General features: G+C 32.0%; 2 protein-coding genes across 2 annotated transcripts in view; one reads left to right on the top strand and one right to left on the bottom strand.

Annotated features, from left to right (window-relative positions):
* The window catches only part of LOC123669005 (alpha-1,3-mannosyl-glycoprotein 4-beta-N-acetylglucosaminyltransferase A-like), a 48,190-nt gene that overhangs the window by 17,558 nt on the left and 18,536 nt on the right, over positions 1 to 12,096 (top strand). Inside the window, 1 exon segment of the mRNA XM_045602682.1 lies at positions 9,212 to 9,339. Coding sequence (XP_045458638.1) covers positions 9,228 to 9,339 — 112 coding nt within the window. The 5' untranslated portion in view covers positions 9,212 to 9,227.
* Positions 3,207 to 3,539, bottom strand: LOC123668558. Its single transcript, XM_045602290.1, has one exon. The coding sequence runs from the start codon at positions 3,537 to 3,539 to the stop codon at positions 3,207 to 3,209; it is 333 nt and encodes a 110-aa protein (XP_045458246.1).

The raw sequence follows: 12,096 nt of genomic DNA, 5'->3' as shown, positions 1-12,096 counted from the left end.
CTTAAAACATCGTAAACTATATTAATACGAGACTCGAAAAAAATTTTTTTAAGGCCACTAACCTTATCTGTGTACTAGAATCGTCTATATGTTCGAATGAAAATCGACTTGTAAAAGTTTAAAACATTTTATGCATACTCGACTAAGCAGACGCGATACAAAAGTTTGTTTTAACTTTGTTGTTTATAATTTCAATGTGAGAACAATTGTTGAAAGCAGTAAGTAGTAGTTTCAAGTTTTGTGCTTTATAAGTAACATAAATATAAATGTTTGTTTATTGCTGAGTAACTATTTAGTTTATTCGTTATAAATATTTAATTAACTTGGATTTTGAATTATGTATGTAGCTTATAGCCGTTTAAATTCTTTGTTACAATTTTTGTCCGTCAAATTTTAAAATTTATGTTAAAGTAGATATTGCTGTTTCTATTATTTTCGTGTACCTAGTGTAAAATTGTTATTATTGCGTAAGTACCGTTATGTCCAATTATTGAAGACAAATTTTTTTGAAATGCGTTGTACGTTGATTTTTCGACAAGCTATAAAAAAAACAGCGCAAGTTTCGCAACGAATCATTGCTGTAATTATTCTGAACTAATTTTTAAGTAATTTTAATAATAAACGTTATTAAAATAGTGTTTTGCGACGGTAATTTTGCGACGGCAATTTCTTATAATATTTGTTGTAACAATTATTTATTTTATTTTGCTATAATATCAAGTTGTATAAGTACAAAGGAAATTCTACTCACAATATCTTTGCTATGCCGAGGGATCCCTGACTTCTCATTTAAACCATGTCCATTTTAAAAATCACTAAGATTGTACTGAAGTTAGTTATTGAATTTCGTTTTCCATAGATAGGCAGAGAAGGATATTTTAACGGTATATCGACCGAAATGAATAATAGCTTGGTTGTTTGATTTTGTATACTTTTTTTTTACAATTGTATATAAGGATTCCTTTGCTGGCATAAGCCTCTTTTTCCATGTTGGAAAAGAATTGGAGCTTAATCCCCCATTCGACGATATTCTTTACTATGACTAACGATTGCTATAAAGGTGTATATGATAACAACCGATACGGACAGCTTAACATGCTCTTAGAGGCATGGTGGAAAGACCCACAAGGACAAATATCCAAATCGGAAACAAATATTAGTATAACTACAAATATCCATCTCGAGCGGGAATGGAACCCGCAAACCGTAGCTATTTAGGCGCCTACCCGATACACGCACCAGAGAAATTTTACTCTTATGATTAATTATTATTAGAAAAAACATTAGGCACTCTCAAAGTAATTAGTGTACCGGATACAGCGTAGGTATGATGTTGTTACAATTAGTCACAGAAAGTTGGTTTGATTTAAGGGTCTGATGCCTTGTTCACGTATTCGGATATGACTCTTCACATTCGGGACATGACACTTTTAGGACATGGCGGTAACCGTATTGAGGGCAGCATAGCTGAGAAAAACTTACCTATATAAAAAGCGACTCTAAAAACTTCAGAAAATCATTACAAAATAAAAATCACTTTTTATTTAGTAATATTCTTTTGATAATAATTAAAAAAAATGAAAAGATAGAATGCTTTACAGTCGTTAGATTTAAAAATTCAGCTTTAGAACTTGAATTTCAAATTCCGTGATTATTTCTATTATTAAGTATAATTTTATAATTTCGATGTCAATGTCACTTTAGTTTTAATTCGTATCTTTTCCTTAGTTCTGATAACGAATAATGTCTAAATTTTCTATTCGGAAAATAATATAATCAATATACACGTATCTTCATTTATTTAGTTAAAGTATATGGGAATATTATTAATAATTAAAAAGTGAACTTTTTAATTTAAATGTTACATCCATAGGCCATGCTTTGTATTAAAATCATGTATTAATGTTATGCTAGAATCGATATATTACTTAAACTACAGATCGAGTCCTGTGACTGTCTAGTAAAGGTAGGTTGCGGGCCGACACTGACGGTATTTTTCAGTTACGTTGTTTTTTTTTATCTGTACAATTTTCATTTTTTTGCGTGTAGTCTACCCTTAACACTATAAGCGTATATTGTTTTTATAACGTGTTTTTATGTATTCAGATGCATATACTCTCACACCCAAACATGCACACATAAATACACACTTAGACTAACACATTACATACTCGTAAATATAAAATGATATATCTTATAGATAAAATACTCGTGTCACACAGTTAGTTACAATATTCCTACGAAATGGCTGGAACGATTTTTGTGAAATTTTGTGTGCTTATCGGGTAGGTCTGAGAATCGGCTGAAAATTGTTAAATTACCAAAATCAAAACTAAAACAAAATTTTTGAATTGAATTTTATTACTTTTATACATGCAGTTAAGTAGATATAATTATACAATAACAACTCACTAAGCTATATTGCTTTCACATTTTAATGTACCGTTGATGAACAGGTGTATCGATGTCAGTAGTTAAATATATCAATCATATTATAATTTATTGTGACGTAATCACTATATTTTCTATAACAGGCTTAAAGGTTGCGTCTTTATATTCGTGATAAGCTCAAAACCCACTGAACGGGGTAATTGCAGCGATATTGACACTAATATATCATTTTATAGTAACCGGCATCAGTTGTATGTATGAGTAAAGTATTTTTCATTTCTCGATATAATTTCAACGACACTTGATACACTTGGGTGTACTCAAGAACCTGTCATCATAGTTTTCGTTTCGATTTGACTATGCAAACACGTTATGTTTCTCAGGATGCGATTAACTCCACCGAAGAGACAAATTTTCGTTTAGTAACTCCTAAGTTAGTACATTAAAGAGAATATTCTAATACTTGATTTTTAAATTCTTAGAATATAACAGATATAGGTTAGCTGAGAAAGATGCGCTAAAGCGTTGAGCGTTTTGGATCTAACAAAAATTTTCTACGCTATGTGTAATTATTGCAAATACACTTAAGTGAACCAGCGAGCTGAGGACCACGTAACATGATTTACGACAAAATGCACGATCATTCTTCTACCAACTTAACGCGTTTTTTTACTTGCCTAAATTGATCTTCAAAGAACAATTTATCAAGAATTTATAACCTCCTCTCCTCATCATCATCTCCCTGCCTTTATCTCACGTATGTAGGGTCGGCACAACATGTTTTCCTCTTCCATTTCTCTCTATTATTCGTCACTTCAGCGCTTATTCTTTTGTTTCTCATGTCCTGACTCACACAATTCATCCATTGCTTTTTTGACCCACCGATCGCTCTTCGTCATTCGACATTCATCTCTCATTCGTTTACCAATATAGCGTTCATCCCTCTTCATTACATGCCCATACCACGCTAACCTACTGCGCCTTATTTTCTTCGTCACGGATGCTACTTTCAAACTTCCAGTTACATTCTTATTTCTAATCCGATCTTTCCTCGTCACTCCACACAGCCATCTCAGCATTCTCATCTCGGCTGCGTGCACTCTTCTTTCAGCCGTCACTTTCGTTGCCCAACATTCTGATTCATACATTACGACGGGTCTTATGATCGTTTTGTAGATTTTTCCCTTAAGTTTAAGGGGCATTCGTGGATCATAAGCTGTTCCAGAAACCTGTCGCCATTTTATCCATCCTGCATTTATTCAATGACCCAAGGCTCCTCTCGTCAACGTAAATAAACGAATGAGCATAACGTTTTCTCCAGGACACAAAATCTTTTAACATTTTTGGTACCGAATTTACTCACGTGGCCATTTGTACGTTGGATACCTGATGGAAGATTTTCGAAAGAATTCTTTCAATACCTTGTATACGGTAATTTTTTAGAGCTGCTATTAAATTAGTCGTCTATCTTTAATTACGATTATACTCAAAACTTCAACAAATTCGCAATTTTGTTTTTAGTTTTAAATTCTGTCGCCTGTCTTTGCATTGATTGTATTCTAAACTAAACACTACCTGAATATTACTTAAATTTCTGCAAGGATCTTTAAAGACACTTTCAACCATTTTCAATTATTCATCACACTAGTTGCAATGACTCTTTTACGACGTATGAAAAAAATCACGCATTGATTTATATTAACAGCTAAAAACTTCAGACAAACGGGATAGGATAATCTGTTAAAATTTCAGTGAATAGTGTAATAAAATTAGACGAAAAAGCTCAAATTCTAGAAAACGAAACGATACGATACGTTTAGATAATCCTGTAAAAGTGAAAATACTTAGTGACAGTTCAATTATTGGACTAAAAAATCAATACCAAAAAAAACTTCTTATTCAATGAGGCTCTAAAAGCACTTATTATAAATCGTCGTTTTAAAATTATATAATTAAATTAATCCTTAAAAAAATAATCACGTTTAAAACAAAGCTACTACCGTATTCAAATATATATTCTGAGAAGAAAAAAGGCAAGAAACTCCTTACCTACTTTTTTTTTAAAGTTTCAATCATTATAAATTTAGTCGAATCTTGCACGAACCTTATTAAAATAATTTCCATAGACGGTAGGTATACAGTTCGGCAAATATAACAGATTGTAGCGCTGTAGCGCTTCTGGTGTCAGACACAGTGACAGTGATTTCAAGATTAAAATTCCATACAAAGTTTCTACTGAAATTTGAATTTCAAGATAGGTCAAATATTTAAATCGTGATCATTAAGTTATTTTAACTGACTCCAGTCTATTCGGTTGGTATCGCTCATTCGGTGATAAGCTGTACCCCATTTTTTCGAGAAATACACGAGTGTATTAGAAATCTTCACAGATTACTACTAGTAAGTTTGGGTTCGATAGTTGATTGTTTTTGAGTTTTTACATTTTCATTTTCTAATATACAATAAATAGGTCGATCGAATCCGGGCTCTATTTAATCTTTTTTAATTATATATAAAAATGAATCGTAAAATGTGTTAGTAAGCGTATAAGTCAACAACGCCTGGACCAATTTTACCAATTCTTTTTTTTAAATGTTCGTTGAAATCCAAGGATGGTTTTTACGGCGAGAAAAATTCGAATAATTTCCGTGAAAGCCCTAAAAACAGCCCTTTTCTATTTCCCATACAAACGTTTTCTAACTAAAATGTAGAGTCAATTTGAACATTATTGCTATTCAATAAAGTTCATGTTAAATAATATATTAGGGCGCATTTTACGTAAGTTATTAATGATTAATTGATCTTATTCGTAGACCGTATTTTAATTTAATTAATATACAGTAAATTTGGTATTAACTAGCTATTTAACATTACCTATTATATTGTTGCGGGGGCGTTAACAATGGAAAATTCCTGTTTTTAAACTATCGACTCCAAATCTGGTACGAATCTCCTATATGTGATGCAGAAATGATCGATGAGCGGATTCTAGGACAACTCATACCCAATAAGAATTACGGGGGTGGGCGTTAACAATGCAAATTTTTAATGTATGTTACTCCGAAATTACTGAACCAATTTTTATCAAATTTTTCAAACATCTGTAATTTGGTCCAACTTGGGAGTATCTCAATTGGACCTGATAGGTGGCGCTGCGATTGGTATGTAACTCCGAAACTACTGAACCAATTTTTTTCCAATTTTGTAAGCATCTGTAATTTTGTCTGACTTGGAAGATGTGGTAGTTTTTATCTCAACTGGACCCGGTAGGTGGCGCTGCTATCGGTATTAAGCTATCAAATTTGGTAGATATTTTCCGGGCAGGGCGACGTCTGCCGGGTCCGCTAGTTATAAATAAAATGCGATTGGTCTAAAAATATATCACTAATTACAGTTTCTTTTTTCTTTTATTCAACAAGAGCAAATAAATATTTAATGATTTGATTTTTTTGGGGCTAAGACTCATTAACAAATTCATTAAATTATAGTGAGTTTTTTGTAACAGGTTATTTGCGAACTTGATGACAATCACACAAATTGCTTAATTATTAATTTGGTATTTATATTTCTAGCAAATGACAATGTGTGTACAAAATACCTTGGTTCCACTATCACTACAATTGCTTAGTAAGTAATATAATCACGTCTAGATGGTGTATCGAGATTTGCTGCAGCAGATTTTAATTCATACCTTCAGAATCACATCAGTGTTCCTCATACAATTTTTGTATAAAAGTTTTTGTGTTGCGAAAAAAAAAGCATGCAAACAGACGAACAGACAACTATCCTCTATCATAAAATTGTAAAATATCAAAAAATTTAACGAATATTTAAATTTTACGAGTTTACGAGACATGACGTTATTTCGTTTTGGCTTCTTTTATTCTCATTCGGACCCGTCTTTGGTTTTATAAATGTTTTTTAAGTACATACATCTGCTGGTTAAAATTTTGCTACACCCATGTATTCTGCTGGCAAAACAATAAAATATACGAAGATACGAGACCGACAACCAACAGAAGACAAGGATCAAATTAATGCGAAAATCAATTTGTTCAACCGATTTCCAATTAACTGGTGCTGTTATATGGTTGATGAGTTAGGCAAGCTTCTAATCTCTTCGGCTGTTTGTAAATTGCTTGCACCGACCACAAAGCATGAACCGACAATGCTTCCAATCTTGACTGCATAAGCTTCTAATCGCTTCGGTTGTCTGTAAATTGCTTGCAATTGACGACAAAGCGTTAACCGACAATGCTTCCAATCTCGACTGTATTTGAACGTACGAAATCGAATGGATTTAATACGCACGTGACTTAATTCATGTTAATCATTAAATAGTATAAAATAAAGTCGCTTCCCGATGTCTGTATGCTTAGATCATTAAAACTTCGCAACGAATTGTGATGAGGTTCTCTTTAGTAAATAGAGTGATTCCAGAAGAAGGTTTATATTATATGTATAAATACATGCATAATATAGTAGAGGAACACTGATAATTTTTGTAACCGTGCGAAGCCGGGGCGGGTCGCTAGTAACACATAAAATGATATTAATTTTTATTGTTCACTTTATTTAATTGGAACTCGTTTATAAAATAAAACAGTCGTATTTTAAAATAAGTATGTACGAATTAATCAATTGCTGAAGTATCCCTGTTGTCTTATTATTATTATATTTTTTGTATAATGTTTAATAAATTTTATGTGCACATAATATAGTAGTTAGTCTCGGTTAGTTCTCGGTTCTTTTCTGTCTAAAATGTATGTACTGTTTTGGTAATAAATTAACACCAATAATTCAATTTAAAAAAAAATAACAGTTTGAGTAGTTTTAACATATATTACACAATTTTAATACTTTAGAGAATAGACAAAAGGACAGGTTGTCGACACAAGAGTGTAGTAGTCAATGCATTTTGTTTGCCCAAATCACTCCTCTTGGGTGGTCGATAAGAAAATCGATAAGAAAAAAAAAACAAATATGTTTTTCGTTACATAATTAGTGTCGTATTTTCTCTATGCATGCTTTACATTGTAGGTCTATGATTTTGAAAAAAAAAAGTATTTAAGGCGTCGATATATTATATCTATCTATTTATTTAACGATAGTTATACATGAAAATATATATTTATGTATGTGTGTGTGTATGTGTATATGTATGTGTATGTGTATACTATGATGTCTATTAGAAAGCATGATTAGTAGGTATTCGTATAAGTACATGTATAAGTATATTTTATGATATTACAATTACTCACTAGTTTTACCCCACTGCCGCCAGGATGAAATAAAAATAATAATAGGTAGTCCTGAAAATCGGTGTTAGGGTTTATCCCTAACTGAAGCCAAAGACTTACCTTTTTGTGAGACACGCTGCTAATGAGTAGCATTTTAAATGTCTGTTGTCATTTTTGAATTCAACTGTTTCAATTTCTTTTTATTTATTTATATTATTACTATTGTTATTATTTATTTTTATTTATAGTTAGTTCTTCCACATTTACTTTGATGTTTTTTTATTATTATTTTAATTTACTATTTTTTATCTAATGTTCATCGTATCGTATTGCAGTGTGTTTCGCAAATAAAGCGCTTATTATCTTTAAACATTGTGAATAAAGGCATTTCTTTATTGTATAAGCATAAATACTAGTTGAAAGATAATATTTGTGCAGCTGTTTCGAAATTTAAACCTTTGAACAAATCTTATATTACACCGGTATTTATTATTTTTCTGCGTAAAATATTTGGTTTACAGTAAAACATTTTTATTTCATCATTTCAAAAAGTTCAACAAAAATTTCATTTTTGAGATATTGTAATGTAGGTATCTACCTAAAATAAATAAATTAATCGATCGATTTATTATTTACTTTAAAATATAAATAATATTATGCAATTGACGTTATTTTTTTCAATGACGAGTTTGTCGGTATCTATATGACACTTATAATATATATATTATATATGAATGTTTATCTCTATGTCCTTTATAGAATCGTAAACTATGCATTTGATCATGTCATTATCTTCAGCAAAGTGTTGTACATGAGCCCATAAAGGTTTCTGAGTTGGTAAGACCAAAAAAATAAATAAATAAAAAGCGTAGCAACGCGCGCAGGATACAGCTAGTAACAAAAATAATAATAAGTGTGGTATATGACGTACAATCAAATGCATTGTTAAAAATTTTACTTTCAAAACAGTATGCATTGAGTTTTTTTTTTATCGTCTGCCCTCAGTCGAATCCATATTTACATTGACCACCTCATTTAACTTTACAAAATGTAATATGTTGATTCCATTTGTCAAAACATCGCTGTAGTGTGCGTGTTGCGTTTGCGTTTGCGACAACTAAATAGGTATTTAGTTAAACGAACCCGACAACTAAATACCTACAGTTGCGGGCTCGATTCCCGCTCGGGATGGATATTTGTATTTGTACAAATATTTGTTTCCGGGCTAGTGTCTGGTCCTTGCAGGTCTCCCTGCCTTGCCTCGGAGCACACATTAAGACGGTCCCGGTTGTAAACAGATACATTTATTTAGATAGATAGCGATCTTTACTCATAGTAGGGTACATATCCGCCAACCCGCAGTCGAGTTTGCGTGGTGAATTAAGATCTGATCCTTCTTATGGTGAAAGCACCCTAAGCTCAGTATTGGGATGTTACGAGCTGAAGAGCTCAATCATTTAATTATCATCTCTACATGTTTTTGGAGGATCCAATATTCAATATTCAAATTCACTTGTTAGTTAATAACCCCATTGGCTTTTAATATTAATTAATTTATTTAATATTTTTCTTTGTATCAGGTTCCCGCTGTCGAGAATGGCGAGAAACTTCAGAGGATGCGGACCGCCACGTCGGCGTAGCAATGTACTTCTCATACTAGTGGTCGCCATCTGTTTAATGCTCTCCATATTGTACGGTTTCAACGCCTGTGAGTATTATTTTATAATTGATACACATTGGATGTGATTATAGAGATATGTTTTAGGCGCTTTTTTGATAAATTGCTTTAAAACGTTATAAGGATCAGCAAATAATTAACTAATTATATATGTTTATTTTCTTTACCTCTCTCTCTCTCTTTCAAGTTTGTCATTCCATATAGTTTTGGTGTCAGCATTCCTTATTTTTCTCATCCCCTTCGCATATCTCTATCCCTGACATCGCCATCCTAGAAGTGGGAAGGGGCTAGAAGGGTCTTACTACCTGTTATTTCTTTATATTTTCTGAAAACATTTATCATATTAATGTATTTTTTTTTTCACACCAACAAAAAATAGAGATTTCAACGAATAAAAAGCCCATCGACTACTCTAAAAAAGCTGATATTTTGACGTGAGAATTTACGTTTGAAAATAAGAGTGCTTTTTTGATATTGAGGTCAAATTATCGTGAAATAAAAAAATAAATATTTTAAATAAAAAAATTTACAGTGTGTTTGGGATACAAAAAGGTAAATTGTTCACCAAATTTCGTAAATTTCTTTTTTGTTTAAGATAAAAATAAAAAAACCAAAAACTTGGTTTTTTTTTTTTAAATTTTACATGAAGTTTGCGGTTGAAACCATTTTTTTACCCTTAGCCCCGCCCCCTCTCCACCACTTCCCTTCGATCAGATCGCCCGTAATTTATTTTTCCTTTAATTTTAGTTGCATTTTTTTCCTTTTCCAATGGGTTTCATCTGTCTATATATTTTTTTCTCTTTTTACCATTTTCAAAGGCTTTACAACCCTGTTCTATATTAATATGCACATGTCGCTGTCAAAGGGATTTCAGAAGTCGGACGGAATTAATATCTCCACTACGTATTTGCTTGCCATGTTTCACGTAAATGTATATACGACTTTCAGTTCCCTTTTCAACATTACCATTATTGCAGTCTATTTAATAGCGAGTTGTTACTTGTTTCAACATTTTGGTTTGATATAAAAATATATAGTAAAATTTTATAAAGTGAAAACGTCATTAGTAAAAGGTATAAACTTAACGACCGCTCTGGTGTATGGTAAGTGCGTGTACTGTGTCGGCGGCGCCTAAACATCGACGGTCGCGGGTTCGATTTTCGCTCGGAGTAGATATTTGTGTTTATACAAATATTTATTTTCGCTCTTGTTGTTAATCCTTGTGGGTCTCCCTACCGTGCCTTAGAAAGCACGTTAAGCTGTCGGTCCCGGGTGTTATTATGTACACCTGATAGCAATCGTTACTCATAGTAGGGAAATATATCCGCCAACTCGCATTGGACCAGCGTGGTGAATAGAGCTCTGATCCCTCTCCTACATGGGGAAAGAGGCCTTGCCTTCTTCTCTTTTAAAAATATATTTTAAATGAGAAGGATATAATGTCTTCGTTGGTACATTCATCAACAACATTTTAAAGTGACCTTAAAAATACAATATTTTATTATTAAGTTAAAATATATAAACATTGCCTAGAAACAGCGAAAAAATCGGATACTCTAATCAATATAAGTTTCATACTAATGGAAAAACTGGTGACAAATAATATATAACGTAATATTGTCAATACATTCGTTCGTTCATTTTTTGAAAGAACCTTCGTGTCTTCTACCAAAGCAACAGCATTTTGCTTTGTTAACGCAACTAAATGATACAAAAACGTAATAATCTCTAATCTCGAATTTCACATACAATGTATGTACCGGATTTGTAAAGAATATCGTGGTAGCGTGGGTAGATTCTGATTGAAATGAAGAAGCGTCTGGGCGGCATCTATTGTCTGCGCCCGTATCCAAGATAGTCTCAGACAACAGTCTAGACTAATGGGTGTCAATACGACACAAGACATCTTTCATTTTATTTTGTTCAATAATATTATTCGAAATAAAATTTATAGACATTCCTTTTTCCGTAGATTATTTTAATTATTTAACTTAAAAAACTGTAAATTTCGATTCCCTTAAAATAATTCTCTCACTACATAAACGTCACAATCTCAAATTACAAAATATATATGTATGTATATCTTGTGACTATGGCTACTTAAAGGATACTATTTTTTTAATGTTTTTCGTTTCTCATTTGCTTTAATTGGATAGTTGTTGTCCCTTGATCTCTTCTATCAAGTGATTTGTTATTTGTTACTTGAACTGTGTACTGCATGAATGGTTTTGTTGTATGTATTTATTTTTATGCTTTTTATGACTATAATTGTCAACACATCATGTGTGGGATAGGTGAGATATCGGTTATGCCATCTTAACGCTTCTTCGTGCCAGGTCGAGTGTGTTTTGTTTCATTTTGAAATCTGCAAAGCAGTATTCTTTTTAATTGATTCAGAATGCATATTCTCAACACATCCGAGCAATGTTCGCGCCTTGAAAAAATCATCTAAAACTTTTTGAAGCAACGTTACTTTTCTTTTAGACACTTACGCCGAGTTGCACAAAACAAAATTAAAATTAAAGTAGAGATTAAACTAATTTAATCACAAAAATTTCATACAATTCTTGCGATTAAATTAGTTTAATCACTACTTAAATTTTAATTTATTTTCGTGCAACTCGGCGTTAATCTGCTGTATTTTAATACGTAGTTCCTACGATTATCACCGCGTTCTGTGGTCAAATTAGAAGAATTTGATAAGTTAATGATTCCAAAGAATTCTTTCTCTTGCAATAGTTACGAGCAAATGCAATATCGACAACAATATGTCGAAAATACGTTTTC

Source organism: Melitaea cinxia, chromosome Z (genome assembly GCF_905220565.1).
Source record: "Melitaea cinxia chromosome Z, ilMelCinx1.1, whole genome shotgun sequence".
Classification (NCBI taxonomy): Eukaryota; Metazoa; Arthropoda; class Insecta; order Lepidoptera; family Nymphalidae; genus Melitaea; species Melitaea cinxia.
The sequence above is the reverse complement of the archived record's forward strand: the minus strand, read 5'-3'. Positions and strand labels throughout refer to the sequence as shown.